Here is a 23786-nt window from a genome sequence, read left to right on the forward strand (position 1 = left end):
TTCTCAGCAGACTAGTGTACCTCATGCAGCAGCAGAACAGGTTCACTTTCAATTAACAGTTTTTACTACTACTTGGTAATAAGTGACAGCAATTGTTTATAGGATTGCAATAATACGTTTTATGTTTTACAGATATGGAATAGAGTACAACACAGGCGCCATGTTTGTGAATACATGCAATATATTTTTTAAGTAAATCAATTAGTATTTATTAAAGTAGTGTCCATACAATATGCATTCAATTCAATATTCTTTATTCGGCTTCCAAAGGCCATAAACAACAAATAGAAAACAAACGGTAAGATACAAAGTGCAGTCAGTATAAAAGGCACTGTTAAAAGTACAATTCATCTAATTACAAGGATCAAAAAGTGTATAGAGCATTGCATATACAAGCAATACTATCAAGGAACGTCTTGAATTGTAGACATTCAATTCCTTATTATAAATGAATAATGTACAAGACTAGCAACAGAAGCAAAAAATGATATTAGTTGATATTCCTTGTAAAAAAAAAAAGTGAAAGCAGGTCTATGGTATATAAAATTATATAAGCTCAATAAAAATAGCTTCTTTGGTTCTTTCTTTGTAAAAATGGCAAAAAAGACAAAACAGTGTGTTGTTGACTGCACGGGCAAATGATCACAAGGATAGGAGCACAATTATGTTTCATAGCCCTTTTCTGACAGTTATAAAAAATTGACAATATTAAATCGGAACCTCATTGATAAAAATCTGTGGTACACATTAGATACAAAACTAGCAGTCTGGTTTGCTGTAACATATGAGACATAAGCACTATAACAGTTGATTTGTTTGTATCTGACAAGAGCCCGGCCTCATTATGTTTTCCCAGAGATAATTGTTTCAGTGTGTTCTTAGAACAAAGGTTTCCTGTTTCTGGTGAAGAGAAAATGCCTGGTAATCCTATCTCTTCAAAGCTCTCTGTGACCATGGTATATGATTACCATGATCCAGTGAAAAGCAATCCAAAATGATCTTGCGTTAAGCGATGTTTCATGTTTACTGCAAATGGTTAACCACAATGCAAGGGGCAAAGCTTTATCAGATGTTGCAAGAAGGTGACTTCGAGTTCATTATGACAAATGAAGGCGGGTGTTGATTTGGGCACAGACTGACGTCTTTGAAGGAAAGCATCCTCTACAAAGTGTAGCACCTTTTCACTGCCATTTGACCAGACCCAAGTACCATAGCTAACAATGGAGATATTTTTGCTTTTACACATTTCTAACATCTCTTTAACTGGTTTCAGTCTCACCTTGCTTGACAATCTAAAAACACCATTGGTAGCCTGCTCATATTGACAGGCTCTAGTCTTGTAACAATGTTCAAATTTAGGACTTGGGTCAAAAAGCACAGCCAAATATGTAAAGTTTTTTTTGCCAAACTGGGGCACCATGACTTGGTTTTAGTTGAATGTGGGCCACAGACCATCACAAAGGATTTGTTCAAGTTGGTCTACAAATCTATATAATTTAATTTCTTAAAATAAAAAATAAGCCTAATAATAATAATTGCAGTCCATTGACTGTACGGGAGTATGGGCAATGGTCATGAACTTATCTGGGGCATGTCTTAACCCCTTGACTTTAGAAATCTCTCTAATTCATCAGTATACAAGGTAAACAAAAAAGAGACTCAAACATACCTGCCAAGCTCAAATGAATTGGTACATTCATCCCCTATGCCATACTAGATACAAGTGGTCATATCACTGTGTAACTCCACCAGAAAATACACAATTGGTGGTTCAACCCCCATATCCGACATTTTTGCCATAGTTTGGACCTTTTAACCATATCAAATGCACTTGTCAGATCGATCTCATGAATAACAAGTGCAAAGAGCTAGCCTTAGCTACTGCATATTTAGAAACCATAAAATATACATTTAAACACTACTCCATAGGGTAAAGCCCTTGACAGAAACAAAATTGAACTCCAGAGAGAATTGTGATGTCTTGGGCCCAGTTGTGCCATTAAGGCCCTTTCCACCACCTGTACAACAGAAATGAGTAAAACAAAGTGGTCTGTAAGAGGCAGGGTTCGCTTTGTCCCCTTTCTCGAAATTGGGACTATTATTGATTTGGACCATGATTTTGGTGGATGGTCTACTGATGCAAACCTAAGGACATTAGTAGCATTAGTTGCCTGCAAATCAACCAGACCCGAGCCTTTCCATTTCGGCTCCTCATGATGGCAGTTTTCAGCTTCTTTCCATCAAAGTCAAATGAAGCAGAAAGTCGGTCTATAGAAAATATCTGCTAGGCTAAGTGAGTCCTATAAGTATATTGACTAAAATATTCTTTCCCCCTAGCTGCTGGTTTAACGGTAGATAAATTGGGTGAGTTCTGCCCCTAAAGTAGGGCACATTCACTACCTTCCAAAATACAATGTTATCTCGGCATTCGCTTGTTTGACGGAAGGAGATCCAGGCTTCTCTCCTGATACACCCCAAACGCCTTTTTTTAATCTTGTCTGCAATTTTGAATCCATGGCTTGTTTTTAAGGGCAGACTTAAGTTTCTTGTAGGAGGAACGACAAGCATTATGAAACCAGCCACCAGTGGAAGCCTTATGAGGTCTTACAGGCCCGCAGTTGTGAAAATTGTATCAAAAGCATGCAAAATTAATTTAGGGCTAAATTGATTGCTTAAACATAAGAAGACTTCTGAAAGGGTGGCGTAACTAAATCTTCAGTAAATTTGCGTGAATCAAGATTAGACCTTTTATTTTGTAGAACCAGCTGCCCCCTTCCACCCTATGGGCTCGCTTAGGGGAATAGTCCAAGGCTAGGTAACAAAATAAGGGGTTATGATCACTGGTACAGTCAATAATCTAAAATGTAGGGTCGCAAATTCTCGAAAATTAAAGTACAATTGATGGCAGAGGCAGCACTTTTTCCAGTAAAAGCTGGTTCCTGGGCTACTGAGGGTTTGCATATATCTGATGCAAAAATAGATTGTACTTTGAGATCCCATTTATAAAATGACCTTCCAAACTATTTTGAAAACTAGTTTGTTCAGCCATCAGTATAAAACATCAACATTTAAAGAAAATAACCTCTTTAAAGTATACCACAAGCTAAAATAATCAGAAGATTTTCCATAGAAGTTATAAAAAATATAACAGTTGATAAAATAAGTTCTATGGTTTGCAGCTGACAACATGACAGTCTCCTGGTTTAAAGGATTTCTTAGTCTTGTAGTTCTGTTTAATAATTAAATTCAACAAAGCGATAAGCAGTAACATGGATATTTTCAGATACCAGATTTCGAGGTATTCAAGATGCGTCAAATTAGAATAGGACTTCAGATATTTGAATTGCACTTTTAGCAGGTAGGGATAGCAACTTCAGTGGATATTCAATTATTATGTTATATCTAGAAAACAAGTCAACACACTCCCAGGTGACAAGTCCCATTATGATTCACTCAACAAAATTGATTCAAGACACTTCCCTGCCAAAGCTGGCTTTTTTCCTAACAGAATACAAATTAAGAAAAGAATACCTTTCTTTTTTGCACCATAATAAAAATATCATGGTCCCAGCTCTATTCTAATTACTTGAATACATTACTAATATATTTAGATTCTAATTAATAATGTGTTAACATTCAGAATAGTATCAATAATTAAGACTGAATTGCCACACTGCATCATTGTTGTATTTTTTTATAAATATGTTGTTGATCATTTCAAGGTATAACCACCACGTCATCCGGGACAACTACAATGCTTATACCTGTATTAGGCTGCATGTGCGGCCTAAGTTTCCCATGGCTTTCTTGAACTTTCAGAGGAAAACCTTTTACAGATTGAATTATACTGGGTAAACAGGCCAAAGAAGGTGCTAATAATAAACACAACCCTGTTTTAGGCCATGAATAAACTAGATTTGTTTTGTAAATATCCCATTACTTCCATATTGCACTCTGGTCTGCATTCTGCCTTGTAGAGGTCCAAATGTGTCTTATGAGCTGCCCTGGGATATTACTAGGTTTCCCCCCAAAAGATCTGATGATCACCCAAGTTGAAAGCAACGCAGTAGTTTACCCTGTTTCTGTTATTAATAGCCTTAAAGGCCCACTCCAGCTTTAAAGGCCTGAGCCGAAGGTGAGGGCCTTTAAAAAGGGAGGTGGCCTTTATTGGCAGGTATGGCCCAGCTACAAAAGGCTTTAAGGCTATTAGAACATTTTGCCACGAGAAGGCAGAATAATCTAATAAATAAAACAAAGGCCTCACAGAGCCAGAAGGGATTAAAATACCTTCGGGCTCCGTGAGGCCTTAGTGAGACAGACATTGAAATGTTGGAGCTCTGGGTTTTAACCAGCCATTAGAAGTCCAGAGCACTCCATTGTCTTAAATGGAGCTTCCAACATTGTGCTGTTTCAATATAGCCTGCTGTAACAGGCTATACCTGCCATTAAAGGCCCACTCCAGCATTAAAGGTCGACGACGAGGGCCATTAACAAGAGAGCAGGACTTTAATGCTGGTATTGCCCAGCTACGAGGGCTATAAGGCTATTAGAACATTCTGCCACTAGAGAGCAGAATGTTCTAATAAATAAAACTAATACCTCACAGAGCCCGAGGGGACTGAAATCCCCTCAGGCTCCGCAAAGCCTTTGCTGTGAACAAAAACATTGGAATTTTGGAGCTCAAGGCTTCTACCGGCCATTAGAAGCCCGGAGCACTCCATTGTTTTCAAAGGAGCTCCCCACATTCCGGTGTTTTATTCAACTTTATTGAAGCATTTTAGTTCATACACAGATACGAAAAAAAGAAGAAAACCAAACCATTAATATACATCAGCTTATCACATTAACTTTGTGCCTTAGTTGTCTAATTACCTTCCAGGATATGACTGTTCTTATTTTCTAAATGCTGCTTAAGCTGTTAGGTTAGTGAATATTAATTTTACCTGTAGTAATGTTCATTCGTGTTTACTTCCGTACATCTTATCAACTTAAATAAACATTTGTGTCCTGTCGTGCTCATAATATTGAAATTAAATATTACGTAGTGCCCAGGAAGGATTGGGAGCCACATTTTTCCGTTGATCTCCATCATTTGACATTCATTTGGCCCAGTTTCCTGCTCTCTCTGATTTTTCCTGTAAAGTATTGTCTAACTATCCGTCTTATATTACTGAACCAGATCAGTATATGTTTCTTGTATCACCTGGAACTTACCATGGTTTATCATAATTTCTGCCATTTTACAATTATGCATTAAGGCATTCAGCAACTAATCACACCACTGCAAGGTCAGGTCTCCCCTTAGAGCTTGCATTTCTTTCTTTCGCAATGCTTGACCCTCAGCTGCAACCAATCGTGAAACTGCACTTTTCAGTTTAGCTAGTGGGGGGCTGTTTTGGTCCCCAGTCCCCAGTCCATCGTTCCAGGATCTAGGAATTCAGTGACGGCCTTGCCAGTTGTTAGGCGCTGAAAGAGCCCTAGTATGCAATAATCAGCTCTGCACGGTTTTTGTGATTGGTCGCTTCTGTCAATAACTTTTTCTAGTATTCTACTATATCTGGGTATTCCCCACATCATATGTAGAACCACTATTTGTACTGCCCTACATTGGAGGCAGTGGAAGGATGCCAGTGGACATATTTTCCTAACTGTTGGGAGAGGTCACATAAGCACCAAGTAGGAAATTACATTGAAGATATGTAAACCTGGCATTCCAAGACACTCTATGGCCATTTGTTTTCATTAAGCCCTCTTCCCACATACATCTCCCCCTTGCCTCTTAGTCTGCACAGTGGCGCCTCTGTGATTCACAAGAGTGTCCTAAGTAGTCGGGCTACGAACCTCCTGCTCCATGGTGTAGAAAGAGTGTATCCGATCAGGAGTTTGTGATTCTGATTTCTGTGATCACCACATTTTGCACACCTCAGAGTCCATGCCCTATGAATAAAGAACAGTCCAATGGGGAGCCAAAACTCCTTCATCAGTATTTCTAATGAGGCCAACGCTCCAGCATTGAACAGTTCCCCACAGTAGCAATCCTGACTGCTTCCCTTCATATGTTAGGGTTTAAATTTTGCTTTCGAGAGAGTTAGATAAACTATCCTACCAACATACACAAAATGGCGAATGGAAGGATCCGCACAACATTCTTTACTCGCCTATCCTTTCCCCAAGAAAACATAGTGAAGTCCCCAACTCTGTCCCCCCACTTACCAATACTGGCATTCTGAAACATTACAACTTCACTCTCCACCTATGCTTCATATGGGCCCAACCAGGGCTGCTGAATGGAAAGACCTTAGATATAGAGTTCAGGACTTGAAGAGTCTCAGCTGAATCTCTGAAAACAACTGGGATCTCGGAAAACCTGTGCAGGATTATTCTTAGGACTCCTAAACAATGCGGACAGGATAGCTCTCAAGACAGCAACAGATAAAAGGTGCATTTTGGAGTTCCAATTTGACTCGAAGGCTTGCAATAGATAGCATCGTGCATTGTAAATTTTAAATGTATTTATATAGTGCTTAGGACCACGGACGAGGATCTGAAGTGATTTTTTGCGACAAGCAGTACGCTACTCCAGAACCCAACATTAGTAATTAGTAGATTAGTACAATGTTTCTGTATTGTTATTCCTTGTGGGTTATTTGTGTTAGGAATTTGCTCTTACATTTCTTGTTTGTTTAGAAGAGTTTGGAGTAGGAATAGAATGATAGGAATGGATTGAAAAGGTGGAAGTAGTGAGCTGCTTTGTAAGTAATGCTAGTGTGCTGTTGGTTGAGTGGCATATCTAACAAGCATTTACAATGCAACGGGTCTCGCGTTTGCTCATGTTAAAGCTGATCGCGTTGTAAACTCCTAACCCGACTTTTCACCTATCGGGCAAAAGTGCATTTATGTACACAACCCGGAAAAGTGAAATTACCAATGTAAAGCGCTCGACTTCTGCCAAGCGAGATCGCGCTAGTAAATTACAGAAAAAGTAGTCCACGAGCCCGATGGAAAACAGCGAGCCTCGCATGTTTTCTGTACTTGGTCGCTGCACTCGAGGAGGGCTAGCCACCGGAAAAGCAGGACGTATGCATGCCTTCGACTAATGAAAGCAAGCAGATTTTATTAGGCAAGCCCACGAACCAATAAAAAACACTGACGTGAAGCCCTTTTCTAAATACAAAAGAGTCTTGCTGCGATACGCATGCGCGAGCGCATGCAACGCAGGCTCGACCCTAAAAAGGGGGTAAAAGACTGAGAAGGATATTTGGGAGTTCACAGTCATCGGAAGGTTTGGGCTGAGTTAGAGGGAGAATAGATGGGAAGGACAGAGGAGTTTTTTCCGTCATGCAGAATGTAAATAATCGATATATACACATGATGCTTGGTAATGTTTTGTTTTATTAAACCCCTCTATATGAGCACACATATGTACATTAAAGCAGCAATATTTACAGATTCTACTATCCACATTTATCATGTGGTACATTTTTTATGGTTTCAAATATCTGTAATTAACTTGTATATACATAAATATACTCATGGCACTTACTGTAGCTATTAGTAGCAGGCTTAATCTTCTACGTGTGCACCCGCATTTACAAAGAAGCAGTAACCCTGATATTGTCTAACGTATGCATTTTGTGGTGTAATATACAATTTTCCCTAATATAAATTTATCTGTTTGTAACGGGAGGCACAGTCCAAATTACAATGATGTGTACTTCTATAACCTCAGCTCTTTTCCACACCATGAGAAGTATAATTTGTCATGTCTGTAGGAACTAGGAGTCTGGGAGCCTTTCTTGAGAGTAGGTTCCATTGTTGAGTGTAGGTTCCTTTGTTGTATGTATTGTTGCTTTACTTCCTGTTAAGGAGTGGTCCTTTGTCATGTATTGCTTTGTGTGTGATACAGAGGAGCTTGAAGGAGGATCTTCTGGCTGCCAGTGGAGCACCCTCAAGACAGGATAGATGTGAGCTTGTGGCTTTACATGTAGGAGGAGTCTAATGGCAGTGTTCTGAATTCTTTGTAGTCTTCTCATAGCTGACAATGTCGAGACGTGATACAGATCAGTTGAAATTCGTTGTAAAGGCATGCATGGTAAGGGCATGCTTGGTAATATCACGGTCGTGGTTCCGACCGCGTTGTTCAGGCATGCGTTGTTTAGGTATGCATGGTTGTGTCATACAACCAATAAAGCCTGACAACTGGGTGCAGCATCAGTGGTTTAGGTGGGCTGGTAACAGGCCAGTAAAGATTTTAATATCCAGACTAAACAGCAAGTCAGGTCCTTCCCTGAAGTTGTGGTTTCTTGCATGGTATTGGTGCCCTGCCCCTTGCTACCAACTAGTTGAGAGGTCACGGAGGATCAGGGCCAAACCTTCTCCTAATTCCTTAGAGATGAGTGCAGGGAAGCCGCCAGAACCCTAGGCCTTGGTTACTTTTAGGTTGGAGATATCTGCTATTAGCTCTGCAGTTGCTGTGGATTCTACCCAAAACTCTTCTTGGGCACAATTTAAGTCTTTGCAGGCCCAGAGGGTCTAAATAAGCATCTTTTTTCTATTCCCTGTACACTGACATCTTTTAAATTGTTTTTTAACTTGAGATTTTCCACTCTAAACTGTAATAATGCTACAAAACTAGAACTAAAAAACAAATTACACACAGAAACTCCTGGCATTGTTTCCTACATTTTGCATCCACCCTCCATGAGTGTTTTTTTAGTTCAACCAAGAAATTGCTAGTATCCCCCCCCATGCTTGAACATCCTCGTTGAACCTGCAGTGTATCGGATCGTAAAGTCTTGTCCCTCCCCATCATGCTGATCGCCATGTGGAGACTGCGTTACTGTTGCCTTATTTTGGGCTTCAAGACCCAGTATGGCCGAGTGCAAAATGTTACATTTGAGCTCAAAGAGACGATTTGTGATCAGTGAGCCATCCATGCATCAGGTGTTTATCTTTGCAAATACTTTAAACACTCATTAACCAAGGCAGTAGGTTCTGCTTTTATAGAGGGGGTTTGGTGGGGTAGGAACTGGAGAGAGAGATAAAAACCAATATGCCAGTTGACAGGCTAGAAACATTAAGCACTCACTGTGTTTTTTTTATTATTGGGAGCATCATCTTGCATCAGTTAAGGTTACTGAGTATATTTGTAGAAATTTAGGGATGGTGGATGAAAAGGTTCCTCATGGAAGCACATTCTGAAGGAAAGAGGCCAGCACCCGCCACGTGCTGTCCCATTAAGCCACTTTTGACAGATCGGTACTGAGGTGCATTGTTGTCTAGTGCACTTGTCCATGGTCGCAGCGCTGCCTCAAGTTAACCCCTCTCTAGTATTCGGTATGTTAGTGTCTGTCATGTATTTTACTGTATTTCCTTCAGTATCCTCTCCCTCCGTTTTCCCTGGTCTCAATCTCTCCCGCTCACTTGTCAGTCCAGCCGAGGTCCCTCCTCTCATTGTTTCTTAGGATTCCACATGTACCTAACAGTGGGTTAGGACTCGTCCTGGCAAGGTGTTGGTGATGACTATACTTACCATAAACCTTTGAACCCACTATCTAGCTCGTGCTCCGCCTTCCTTCTCAACAACTTCCCATAGTATTTCACGCTGGGGAGGGTGGAGTCTATGCTTGCCAGGATCTGTCCAACATTTCCATTAAAAAATACTCTAAACTAACTTGTAAAAAGTCAGTGCATTTGACTAGTGAAAGGTGGTTTTGGAGATGCATACAATTCAATATGCTAGTTATGCAGCTCAATTACACCAAACGTACTATCCTGCAGCATCTGTGCACCTTACTCTGTTACACACTGCAGTATGCTGCTTTCTTTGTGATGGATGTAGAAAGGAAATCCTCCAGTGCATAATAAAAGGCAACATACTCATGCAGTTGTTTGCCCTTATTGGTAATTGAAACTGTATTCTACCCTTTGATTTATAAGATGGTCTGTGTGCTGTTCAGTCGAGAGAGTGTGTGTTAATATGGAAAATGTCACTTACCCAGTGTACATCTGTTTGTGGCATGAGACGCTGCAGATTCACATGCTGTGCATATCCCGCCATCTAGTGTTGGGCTCGGAGTGTTACAAGTTTTTTTTCTTCGAAGAAGTCTTTTCGAGTCACGAGATCGAGGGACTCCACCCATTTCGGCTCCATTGCGCATGGGCGTCGACTCCATCGTAGATTGTTTTCCCCTGCAGAGGGTGAGGTAGGAGTTGTGTATATAGTAATAATGCCCATGCAATGGAGTAAGTATGTATGTACATAATGTGACTAAAAGTATTATATTTACAAATTTATTTAATTTTAATCAACTTACACCGGCTACAGGCTCCCGGGGAGGTGGGAGGGCGCATGTGAATCTGCAGCGTCTCATGCCACGAACAGGTGTACACTGGGTAAGGGACATTTTCCGTTCGATGGCATGTGTAGCTGCAGATACACATGCTGTGCATAGACTAGTAAGCAGTTATCTCCCCAAAAGCTGTGGTTTAGCCTGTAGGAGTTGAAGTTGCTTGAAATAAAGTTCTTAGTACTGCTTGTCCTACTGTGGCTTGTTGTGTTGTTAACACATCCACGCAGTAATGTTTAGTGAATGTATGAGGCGTAGACCATGTGGCTGCCTTACAGATTTCTGTCATTGGTATATTTCCTAGAAAGGCCATTGTGGCGCCTTTCTTTCTAGTGGAGTGTGCCTTTGGTGTAATAGGCAGTTCTCTCTTAGCTTTAACATAACAGGTTTGAATACATTTCACTATCCATCTGGCAATGCCTTGTTTGGATATTGGATTTCCTGTATGAGGTTTTTGGTAAGCTACAAATAATTGTTTTGTATTGCGAAACTGTTTGGTTCTATCAATGTAGTACATTAGAGCTCTTTTTATGTCTAATGTATGTAATGCTCTTTCAGCTACAGAGTCTGGTTGTGGAAAAAACACTGGGAGTTCCACAGTCTGGTTTAAGTGGAACGGTGATATAACTTTTGGCAAAAATTTGGGATTTGTACGTAGAACCACTTTATGTTTGTATATTTGTATAAAGGGTTCCTGTATGGTAAAGGCTTGTATTTCACTTACTCTTCTGAGAGATGTGATAGCTATTAGGAATGCTACTTTTCAAGTTAAGTATTGCATTTCACAAGAGTGCATGGGTTCGAATGGTGGACCCATGAGTCTCGTTAATACAATATTGAGGTTCCACGAAGGAACTGGTGGTGTTCTCGGTGGAATGATCCTTTTTAGACCCTCCATAAAAGCTTTTATGACTGGGATCCTAAATAGTGAAGTTGAATGTGTAATTTGCATATAAGCTGAAATGGCTGTGAGATGTATTTTAATGGATGGAAAAGCTAACTTAGATTTTTGTAAGTGTAGTAAGTAGCTTACAATGTGTGTAGCGGACGCGTGTAATGGTTGAATTTGATTATTATGACAGTAATAAACAAATCGTTTCCATTTATTTCCGTAGCAATGTCTTGTAGTAGGTTTTCTAGCCTGTTTGATGACCTCCATACATTCCTGTGTGAGGTTTAGATGTCCGAATTCTAAGACTTCAGGAGCCAGATTGCTAGATTGAGCGATGCTGGATTCGGGTGTCTGATCTGCTGTTTGTGTTGAGTTAACAGATCTGGTCTGTTTGATAGTTTGATATGAGGCACTACTGACAGGTCTAGTAGTGTTGTGTACCAAGGTTGTTGTGCCCAAGTTGGTGCTATTAGTATTAGTTTGAGTTTGTGTTGACTCTGTTTACTAGATACGGAATGAGTGGGAGAGGGGGAAAAGCGTAAGCAAATATCCCTGACCAACTCATCCATAACGCATTGCCCTTGGAGTGAGGCTGTGGGTACCTGGATGCAAAGTTTTGGCATTTTGCGTTTTCTTTTGTTGCGAATAGGTCTATTTGCGGTGTTCCCCAGTTTTTGAAGTAGGTTTGTAGTATCTGGGGATGAATCTCCCATTCGTGGATCTGTTGGTGATCTCGACTGAGATTGTCTGCCAACTGGTTTTGAATTCCTGGGATGTATTGCGCTATTAAGTGAATGTGATTGTGATTCGCCCAATGCCAAATTTTCTGTGCTAAGCGAGACAGTTGTGATGAGTGTGTGCCTCCCTGTTTGTTTAAGTAATACATTGTTGTCATGTTGTCTGTTTTGACAAGAATGTGTTTGTGGGCTATTAGCGGTTGAAATGCTTTCAACGCTAGAAACACTGCTAGTAGTTCTAGCTGATTTATGTGAAGTTGTTTCTGCTGAGTGTCCCATTGTCCCTGGATGCTGTGTTGGTTGAGGTGTGCTCCCCACCCTAGCATGGAAGCATCTGTTGTGATCACGTATTGAGGCACTGGGTCCTGGAAAGGCCGCCCTTGATTTAAATTTATATGATTCCACCATTGTAGCGAGGTGTGTGTTTGGCGGTCTATCAACACTAGATCTTGTAGTTGACCATGTGCTTGTGTCCATTGTGTTGCTAGGCACTGTTGCAAGGGCCGCATGTGTAATCTTGCGTTTGGGACAATGGCTATGCATGAGGACATCATGCCTAGTAGTTTCATCACTAATTTTACCTGATACTTCTGGTTTGGGTGCATGCTTTGTAGTACGTTTTGGAATGCTTGTACCCTTGGTGGACTTGGAGTGGCAATCCCTTTTTTTGTGTTGATTGTTGCTCCTAAGTATTGTTGTATTTGACACGGCTGTAGGTGTGATTTTTGGTAGTTTAGTGAGAAACCTAGTTTGTGAAGGGTTTCTATGACGTATTTTGTGTGTTGAAAACACTGTTCTTGTGTGTTGGTTTTGATTAACCAATCGTCTAGATACGGGAATACGTGTATGTGCTGTCTTCTGATATGTGCCGCTACTACTGCAAGGCATTCTGTAAATACCCTTGGTGCTGTTGTTATTCCGAATGGTAACACTTTGAACTGGTAATGTACTCCTTGGATTACAAACCTTAAGTATTTCCTGTGTGAAGGATGTATGGGTATATGGAAGTATGCATCCTTGAGATCTAATGTCGTCATGTAGTCTTGTTGTTTGAGCAAGGGGATTACGTTTTGAAGTGTCACCATGTGAAAGTGATCTGATTTGATGTAAAGATTTAGTGTTCTGAGATCTAATATGGGTCTTAGAGTTTTGTCCTTTTTGGGTATGAGAAAGTACAGGGAGTAAACCCCTGTTCCTTTCTGATGATTGGGTACTAGTTCTATTGCATCTTTTTGTAACAACGCTTGGACCTCTATCTGTAATAGATCCATGTGTTGTTTGGACATGTTGTGTGTTCTTGGTGGCACATTTGGTGGTAATTGTAGGAATTCTATGCAATAACCATGTTGGATGATGGCTAGGACCCACGAGTCTGTTGTTATTTCCTCCCAATTTTGGTAAAAATCTGTTAGTCTCCCCCCCACTGGTGTTATGTGTTGGGGATTTGTGACACTGAAGTCACTGTTTGTTTTGAGGGGTCTTTGGACTTTGGAACTTCCCTCTAGTTTTAGGGAACTGTCCACCTCTGTATTGTCCCCAAAAAGCCTCCTCTCTGATACTGGCCCTGGTATGTGGGCCTGGTTTGTGAGGTTGAGGGTTCTGTGGTTTGGCCCCGAAACCCCCCTCTAAATTGTGTCTTCCTAAAAGTGCCTCTGCTCTGTGGGGAGTGGAGCGCTCCCATGGCCTTGGCCGTATCTGTATCCTTTTTCAGCTTCTCGATAGCTGTGTCCACTTCCGGCCCAAAAAACAGCTGTCTATTAAAAGGCATATTAAGCACAGCCTGTTGGATTTCGGGCTTGAATCCTGAGGTGCGTAGCCATGCGTGTCTCTGAATTGTGACTGCTGTATTTACAGTTCTTGCAGCTGTGTCTGCTGCGTCCATTGCCGATCGTATCTGGTTATTCGAGATACTTTGGCCCTCTTCCACCACTTGTTGTGCACGCTTTTGGAATTCTTTGGGCAGATGTTCAATAAAGTGCTGCATTTCATCCCAGTGGGCTCTGTCATATCTTGACAGCAAAGCCTGTGAATTGGCAATGCGCCATTGATTGGCTGCTTGTGCTGCCACTCTTTTCCCTGCTGTGTCGAACTTGCGACTTTCTTTGTCGGGTGGTGGTGCATCTCCGGAGGTGTGTGAATTCGCCCTTTTACGTGCTGCGCCTACTACTACTTAGTCAGGTGTCAGTTGCTGCATGATGTACATAGGGTCTGTTGGGGGAGGCTAGTACTTTTTCTCCACCCTAGGAGTGATGGCCCTGCCTTTTACGGGTTCTTGAAATACTTGCTTTGCGTGTTTCAACATTCCTGGTAACATCGGAAGACTCTGGTACTGACTATGTGTGGACAACAGAGTATTAAATAAAAAGTCATCTTCAATCGGTTCAGCATGCAGTGTCACGTTGTGAAAAGCAGCTGCTCTGGACACCGCCTGTGTGTAAGCAATACTGTCTTCAGGTGGTGATGGTCTTGCTGGGTAACATTCTGGACTATTATCTGACACAGGCGCATCATAAAGATCCCATGCATCTGGGTCATCTTGGGTCATCCCTGTGTGCGTTGGAGACTGCATCATAGGTGGGCTAGCAATTGGTGATGGTTGCGGTGAGCGTTGTGGTGATGGTGGCGGAGTTACTTGTTTTGCCACCTTTGCCTGTGGTTGTTTATCTTTATCTTGGAAAGCAAGTTTCCTTTTCATCCTTATAGGAGGGAGAGTTCTTATCTTCCCCGTCTCCTTTTGGATATGGAGCCTTCTCTGTGTATAATCTGGCTCCCCTGCTTCTAGCTCTTGTCCGAATTTATGGCTTTGCATTTGTGTGGAAAGCCCTTGTTCCTCGGTGTAGGAACTCGTTTTCGGCTCGTATCGAAACCTTTTCAACAGTCTTTTTCGGCTCCGAAGCCACTTTTTTGAGTTTCGGTGTTCCGATCTCTCGGTGCCGACTCATCTCGGTGCCGGTATCTCGATGTCGAGATTGTTCTGAACCAGTGTCTCGGGCCGAGTCTGTTCTGTGCCGGTATCTCGACCGGAGTCGGATGACTTCGCCCTTTTTCGGTGCCGATGGACGGTCACCGATTTTTTGGGTTAAGCCATGGCCTGCCGGCGGTGGCGTCCCCTGGGCTTTGATGATTTTTACGTGAGCTTTGGCCGGGGCTGTTTTACTCACGGTTTTCGGCGTCTGTTCTGTTTCGGCCTCGTCCGAGTCAGCAATGGAGAAGGTTTCTTCTTCCTCCAAGTCGTGGTGTCCTGACGGCGCCGACGCCATTTGAAGCCTTCTTGCTCTCCGGTCCCTCAGAGTTTTCCTCGACCGAAATGCTCGACAGGCCTCACAGATATCCTCTTTGTGTTCGGGAGACAAACACAAATTACAGACCAAATGTTGATCTGTGTAAGGATACTTTTTGTGGCATTCGGGCCAGAAGCGGAATGGGGTCCGTTCCATTAGTCTTGTAGACGCACGTCCCGCCGGGGAATCGAAACCCCGAAGGGCCACCGGAGCTCTTCAAAATTTGGTGTCGATCTGTGTTAACTAACCCGATACCGAACGCAAACAATACCGTTGAATTTTCCGATATCTAACTAACTTTCCGAACCGAAACACGGAGCGAAGAGGAACACGTCCGAACCCAATGGCGGAAAGAAAACAATCTAAGATGGAGTCGACGCCCATGCGCAATGGAGCCGAAATGGGAGGAGTCCCTCGATCTCGTGACTCGAAAAGACTTCTTCAAAGAAAAACAACTTGTAACACTCCGAGCCCAACACTAGATGGCGGGATATGCACAGCATGTGTATCTGCAGCTACACATGCCATCGAATATATATATATATATATATATATATATATATATATATATATATATATATATATATATATATATATATATATATATATATGGGCAGTTGAAGAAATTTAGTTGGAGTGGTTTAGTCCTTGCTCCTGGTGAGTAAGGGCTAAACCACTTTCCACTTTTCTTCCTACATTTTCGTAATTCCTTCCCTTGGGGGAGGCACAATAAAGAAATATCTTTAGGACCTGGAGTCCTGCCTCGTGGCTACAATATGGTTAGCATTTTTGCACTTGGAACAAGATTTTGAATGATACAGAGTTCTGAAGACTGAAAAGAGTGTTCATGTAATCACCAGTAGGTAACCCCATCAGATGGCCTTAGATGGGTGTTCTTGGTGGAAGATTGATCGAGATCGCAGTATTCTGCAGTTCCCGAAGACCACTGTCCTTTGTTAGAAGTGCCTGCTGTCTCTGAAGACTCCATAACCTGCCAGAGTTAAACCTAGCATGTAGGGGAAAAGGGCCAGCTAAAATGTCCATTGCTTGATGAAATTCATCTTTGCAAGGATAAGAGCAGGCACTGCTGTTGTGTTCACCCCGGTACTATTGGGGTAACACCTGGTAGATCTTTTTAGCCTCAAAACTAAATGTGTCCTTTTCGGAGAAAAGGAGAACTGCAGGGCTTGCCCACGCCTCTAGCACATTGTGCTGTATAAAACTGGGAGTGTTAGACAGTCCTGGCAACTGATAACAAAGTAGTGATCGCTCTGTTATCTCTAATCATTAAACACACACAGTGATTGGTATATCACAATAACATGATGATTTATTCTGCAATACTTCATAAGACTGCTTATGTGTGACATTTCTATTGTTTCAATTGAGTTATCAGTGACATTCAATGACCAAATGTGTGATGTTTAGAGTGAAATTTTCTCACCAGTACAACCAACCAAGTATATGGAAAGAGATATATATCCGCACTTGTGCCCCTTTATGCAATGAGAAACTCTAAAACAATCTTCAAACTGTTGCAAAGCACCTGAAATTGCAAGTCACTATTGTACTGCCTTTAAACCTGGACTGACACAGACTGTGCTGTCTTCCTCCTTTGTGCACCAACCCATCACACATATCATCGAAGTCAGACGTGCCCTGCAGCTCCTCATACTGTAATAGTGTAGAAAGGAAGCATCTTACTATGTCCTTCAGTAAAGAATGTGCCTGGACATGAATCAGATGTACTCTGCATGGTAAGATCTGCACCATGGCCATACATTATTATAAGAAAAGACAACTCTACAGGCCCCAGCATGCAAAGTGTTCAGGGTTAAAAAGTAACTCCTGGAAAATGTCATACAACATGAAGCAATTGGTCATCTAGGGATGATGACTCACCACTCGCAGTGCAATCTTTGGTGCCATCTGACAGAGTCCAGCCATCCTCTGCTACTAACTATCTCATGATGAGTGAGGCCTCCTCCCCACTACTGACCGCTTACCAAAGTCACTGGGCTAGAATCAAATACCGCAGGGGAGCTCAGCTCTCTACACTGCTTACAATCATGACCACCTCCATAAAAACAATCATAGAACTTCCTGAACTACTGGCCAATAGTTACCTACCACCACTGGACAGACTTTCAAATGATGCAGCACCTACCCCCTCTGTCAGTTTGCACTTATCATAGTTTGCTGCCATAAACTGATGCTTAGAGTGCTGCAGCCTTCTGGTGTGCCATCTTGTCAGGGCTGTCTACTGCCTTAAATCGATTGTTATTCCATATCCTGCTGGCGGAGTCAAGAAATCTGTCCTTGCAGAGCCGGAAAGCTGTGTGAGTTGGCACAGGCCTGCTGGCAGTGAGTGTCTCGTGCAGGTCTCGATGCAACGCATTTAAATAATTGTGCCCACCGGGACTCTAATGTACGCCCTCGGGCACCCCAGCAAACACTCCTAGCGGAGCAGGTGAGGTAGCCCCCCCGCGATACCTCTGAGATTATGTGGCCAGGTGCTTGGGGCTGAGGAGGTGGGAGATCAGGTCGGAAGGACTGGACACTTGCTGCAAGCAGAGTCTTTGAAGCATAAAACAACATCATGTGTCCAGCACGACCCTCCTTCAGTGAACAAGGTGAGAGAAGAAGGGTAGTGCGAATTTCAGGAAAGCGGCCTTGTTCGGCAGCGGCATAGTAAAACAAAGCTGCCATGGCCGCCTAATAATCTGAAATTATCAACTACATGAGGTCACCAATGGGGGTGGGCTAGTGCAAGCCTGTGGACACAGCCTGCTGACAGAAAACAAACAGTAAGGGTGATGTTTGGATGACTACAGGCTGCAGTCTATCTGGCGCAGTTTAGTGTTTTTCTCATTTCCCCACCTGTGTTGTTGACTGAGACCACGTGGTCTCTTAGATTCGGAGGCCCCTGGCTGGCAAACTGATCAGTTTTATTAAGCACCTGAGCTTTGGTGTTAGTGTGTTTTGTATGGAGTGATCCCCTGGGGCACTATAATGCGTGACTAATGCATTTTAGTGCAGTGATGTGCACACCAGAACTAGAATGCGTTAGTCTGACCTCTTATGCGTGGTACTTGCAGGGCTAATACTTGCTTACTTAAAGGGTGTATTAGAATGATCCCCGATAATATGAGAAATTAGGGGGAAAGCCTCATTCATATTTTATCACACATCCCTAATCAGTCTTCTCTACCCAATGCATCTACAATGGTTTCACCCATCAAACCATAGTATTAATTCACTATGCTTTAATATGCTAAGCCATGTATAGTTCCCTGCATACCTTATGCTGTCATCAGATCAGCAGTCTGATTTCAGCCCTTCAGCAACCAGACTCTGGCCCTCATTACGGCTTCAGTGGTCTTTTTACAAGACTGCCGAAGCCAGGGTACCGCCAGTGCTGGCGGTATGCTGGTGCCCTATTAGCCAGTGGGCGAAAACAACGGTTCAGCCCGCTGGCCCAGTGGAAAACTCACCACAACATTGACGCTGGCTCATAATCGAACCGGCGACAATGTTGTGGTGTGTCAGCAGTGAAATGCGTGACGGGGATGTCCACGGGGGCCCCTGCACTGCCAATGCGAAGTGGATGGGCAGTGCAGGGGCCCCCATGGGACCCCCGACATCCCCTTTCCCCAGCCTTCGCATGGCAGTCGGACCGCCATGCAAAGGCTGGCAGAAAGGGTGCTCATAATCCCCTGGGCAACGCTTCTTGCAGCGCTGCCTTGGCGAATTGCGACTGCCAGGCTGCCGACAGGTGGCAACCTGACAGTGCCGGCGGTCAGACCAATAAGGTAGTCGGACTGCTCTGTGTGCGGCGGTCTGACCGCCATCGCGAGTGTGGCGGTCTTGAGACAGCCACACTCGCAATGAGGGCCCCTGTGTCTAATGTTAAATATGGTCATGTTTCAATGCTATTAGGTCTTAGATATATTATTCATTATCATCATATGAAAGCTTTGCCACACATGGCACTGCGGTAGTAATAAAGTGCAGTTTGCACAGGCAGACAGATGGCAGCAAGCAGAAGAAAGGATGCAAAAAGCTCGGGTTGAGTTTATGGCCTACTTTTCTACTGCTGATCTGTATTCTATCTGGGTGCGTAAGTGGTGCTTCTGTGGTGCACTGCCAAATGTTGGCCTGTCTGCTGACTTTTTTTATTCATCCTGCTTGTGGCCTGCACATGGTGCAGGCGTTGGGGGGTGTACTTTCAAACATATGTAATAATTAATGTATTGTGCTTGCTCCTCATTCGCTTTGGGTTGTGTTTGCGGACCACAGCAGTAGTTTAAGAATTTGCCACATTTTGAACATGACATTGAAAAGGAAGGACTCTTGCCTTCGTGTCATCCTATGCGTGTTAATGTTTGTATGGAACGTTAGGTCTCAGGTGAATGCAACTCTGGGCTGATGAAGCTATTAGTGTGAAGTCCTTGCTCCGTGTGCAGTGTCCTTATGTCCTTCAGGCTTCTTCCACTTAGAATATCCATGGAATCTGTCTGATGTCTACACTAGGGCTCCCATTGCTGTACTTTACCTCCAATACTTGGAGCGATCATCACTAAAGCAGTCACACAAAATAATCACTAGATAAGGAATAAGTTTTTTTTTACAATATTACACATCTGCTATTCATTTCTTCTCTTTGAAGAAAACATTTTGGTGATAGATTTGTACTGAATATCAGATTGGACATAATGTGGTTGGAGGTGACTTATGAAGCGTATTCTAAAATGCCTGCTTTGACTACATTGATTATTTAACTGTAGAGGAAGAAGTAGTGAACTACAAAAGACTCCGTACATGCTCATTGACAATTCTTTTTTTATTTTTTCCAAACCGGTTTCGAAATGCTGCCCTGCAGAAAAAAGAAACGGAGGTTTTACAGATGATAAGGGCATTAGAGAAAGAAAAACTGGAAAAAATGGAATCGATTATACAGAATTCATGTTTTGATGCCTCAGAGTTTGCCGATCTATTTCCCAGCAGCGTGGAAGAGGAAATCACAGCGTACAAGTAATGTTACAAAACTAGCATTTGAGGTTTTTTGAGAATGCAGGTATTCAAATGAATTGCAATATTTTCTACATCTGCTTCTCAGTAATCAGAAAAGCACAGTGCGATCCCTCTCAAATGAAAGAAAAATACGATTCTTGTTACTAAGAAAGCATGATCGTCTGTATTTGAGCAACACTGATTTGTGCATGAGAAATCTGCAATGCATTTTGTAGATGAAGTATGTATGTGCATGTTGGTTGCCACATACCTGTTTTACGAAAACGTGCTCACAAATTCATATGCTGAGTTTCTTTACATATCTGATTTAATGTATGATGTCCTATGTAACAGATGGCTCACTAGCAGTCGCCACGGCTGCACATAAAAAGCACAACCTTGTTCTGAAAGTGTTATTTGTTACCCAAGACGGATGTACCCGTTCATAAGCACACTAATCACAATTTATCAATGTCTAAAGCAAAGTAAGTAAAGTTGTACTATGTATCTATAAAATGCCTCCTTTTATACACCAGTGATCTAAAGTAATGGCACAGGCATTATGTCCTATCGTGGAGGAAATTATGTGAATTTTCTTTTTAAATTGATTGAACGAATACCATTGTCCAAAATGATGGCAGGAATTAGGACAAAATGCACATTGGCATATAGTCTTAATTTAGGACAGAATGTCATAAATGTGTAGCATTGTTTAGAGTAACATACCTTAGGTGAGAGTTTACAGTGACAGATAAGCACTGGCACTCTTGTTTTTAAATACAAACTTTTAACCACATGATTTTCTAATTACTTTGGATGCCTGCTGTTTCCCTACTGGATATTAAGATATCTAATTTATTTAAGACAACAACTGAATTTTGGTGTTTGACATAGGTTTTTCAAATCAGCAAGAAACCAAAGTTGGTTAACGTGCAGTAGTCAGAAATATATTGTATAAAATTAACTTACAAATATTTATAATTTTAAGAACTGCATTGTTAAAGTATTTCATCAAATGCATGTAACTGTGGTTTCAAGTAAGTTAGCAGTTACCTAGAAAGAAGAAAGGCAAAGTGGAAGATAACGAAAATCCAGATGTTTGGTATGAAAATGAAAAAAATGTATAGTGGATCGAATAGGAGTATTGATCCAGGGTAAACAGTTCACAATTCTACAATGAAGTGTATACTCTATCAAGTCAGTCGTGGGTGTGTTGTAATGACCTTAACTTTCCAACCTTCAAGAACACACATTTTATGGCACTTTTTGGCACTTAGCAAAGGGATTAAAATAATTAAGGGCCTGATTTAGATCTTGTCGGTCTCACCGCCCGCGGACCCGTGAAAACCGTCAAGTCAATGGTCTTCCAACTGCCATATTTAGATGTTATAGCTCTGCAAGCGGATTGACTGGTGACGGATTGCTAACTGAGGCAGGACTCAATGAACTTTGGGACGGGGCTATGGAAGAGGGGTAAGTAACACACACACACTGTACCTTAGCCATAGGTGTACCCCCACACTAGGCAACAACTCATTGCCATTCTGACCCAACACAGTCCATGCATGCCAAAAACACATACTGACATACATCCATGTCACAACATACACACACACACACCATTGACACTGCACCGATGCACCACACAACTACACATTCAGCTACACACTCACAAGCACAACTATATACATCACGATAATGTCTGCCACACAACAATCACACTCAACTGAATGTTAAACATGGCAACACAACAACATCGGTCTCACATGCAAGTGACATACATACAGACACAACTGCATCACCCCATTCCTGCTCCCTCCACCTCAACAAGTTAATCCACCCGCCCACACAAACACACACACACAACATGACAGGTGCAGGTCCCCTGGCAAAGTGAACACATGTACACAGTTGACAGGTGTGAATGTACTGTCATTGTGGTGCCAGCATTCATTTGCCAATGGATGCTGACACCATAATGACAGTTGTGTATGATGTGTTGTGTGCCAGTATTCATTCGGGTCTGACCCACTAGTGTGCCCGACTTATGCATATCATAATGATTAAAAATTACTGTGACGTGCATATGTCTGCAGTGGCCCCGACCTCCTGTGCATTGCCCACCCAACATACATTGGCAATGCGGCGTTCCTACCTTGGAACGGGAGGTGATTGGGTCATGCTATCTTCATGAGTCGGTGGCAGCAGTGATGGCAGGTGTTGTCTAGTCAAAGACGAGGGTGGAATGTGGGGAAAAAGGTGAGTTTTCACCTCCTCCCTTTCCCAATCTGCTAACTCAAACATGGAGGTTGGACTGACACATTTTTCTCTGTGGTAAGGCACATGCAAATCTGCATGGCGTGAAAGGTGTCTGGGGTTCTGCTATCAGCCACTTTTCCCTATTGCGCCTTTGACGAGGGTGTATTTTCTTGGCAGAGACCGCAGTTCGAATGCAGGCTTTCATCTATGGGAGGGCCAACAACCAAATATCGTGGGTGGAGGGTCTGTGGCGGCTGGGTTTTCAGTCAAAAAGTCAAAGACCGTACCGTTGCCACCAACATCTAAATCAGGTCCTAACGTTTCACATAAATATATTTGAATTTTGTTGCAAATCAAAAGTAAAACATTACAGCTAAAGTCGAAAGCACTTCCCTGTCGCCACAGCTTTCAAATTACCTTCTATGTATTGCATGATTGCCATTCAGTGTTGGTTCTGACATTTTTATCTGAATGGTGATTGGTAAGCAGTTCCAATAATGAGTGTATATGAATTACACGTGCCAAATGCTTTGAGTAGGGAAGTTTAATAGACCTGTATAAACTTAGCACTGTAGACGTTGTGTATGGTACTATTGAAAGACAAGCTATGTTACAGGTTTGAAGCTCACTTTTGCCTTTAAAAACAGCCTTGAGAGACATTTTTATTGTATTTGTTATCATTGGTTTTTATAAATCCAAATGTATTGGTTTATTTTTTTCAAAGTTTAGTTGTGAATAATTCATACTGTACATAATGAATGTATTTTACACCCAGCACAATGCTTAATAAAGCCCATATGTAGCATGATCAACTTACTAAAAAGAAATAAACTTTCCTTTGTAAACTATACTATGGTCTGATTTTTTTGAAGCTTGCCTTGATGTCTCTAGCAATAGACAATCCAAAGTTCCACATACCAGTCTTCAGTTTGTTTTGTCCTTAAACGTCTTATGTTGAGAAGAAGTTATTCAGTTTTGCCAACCATAAAATTGTGTTTCTCAATAGCAGGCTTTTGTCTTTTGATTATTACCGCAAAACTGGTTGTCGGAAAACCAGTTTCACAGCTATCTGAACAGCAGCCATCAGGCAGAAGGTGACTGGAGGATATGATATGGGCATGTGGTGACTAGCATCATGCACAAGAAACAAAGGAATAGTATAAGACTTGGGGGAAGTGTTTTGGGTGTCCCAAACAGGCATAGCAGGTGCAGCCCTGTTAAGATATTTGGGCCTTTGTTAGAGAAATGTCCTATG

The 23786-nt window shown here is 42.1% G+C and overlaps 1 protein-coding gene across 3 annotated transcripts in view; it reads left to right on the forward strand.

Annotated features, from left to right (window-relative positions):
• SCRN3 (secernin 3) overlaps positions 1-23379 on the forward strand; it is a 196992-nt gene extending 173613 nt beyond the window's left edge. For all 3 annotated transcript variants that reach the window (XM_069225372.1, XM_069225371.1, XM_069225373.1), the window contains exon 8: positions 20142-23379. In XM_069225372.1, coding sequence (XP_069081473.1) covers positions 20142-20297 — 156 coding nt within the window. In that variant the 3' untranslated portion in view covers positions 20298-23379. The remainder of the gene's footprint in view (positions 1-20141) is intronic.
• Positions 23380-23786: the final 407 nt, after the last annotated feature.

The sequence above is a fragment of the Pleurodeles waltl genome, chromosome 3_1 (genome assembly GCF_031143425.1).
Source record: "Pleurodeles waltl isolate 20211129_DDA chromosome 3_1, aPleWal1.hap1.20221129, whole genome shotgun sequence".
NCBI classification, from domain to species: domain Eukaryota; kingdom Metazoa; phylum Chordata; class Amphibia; order Caudata; family Salamandridae; genus Pleurodeles; species Pleurodeles waltl.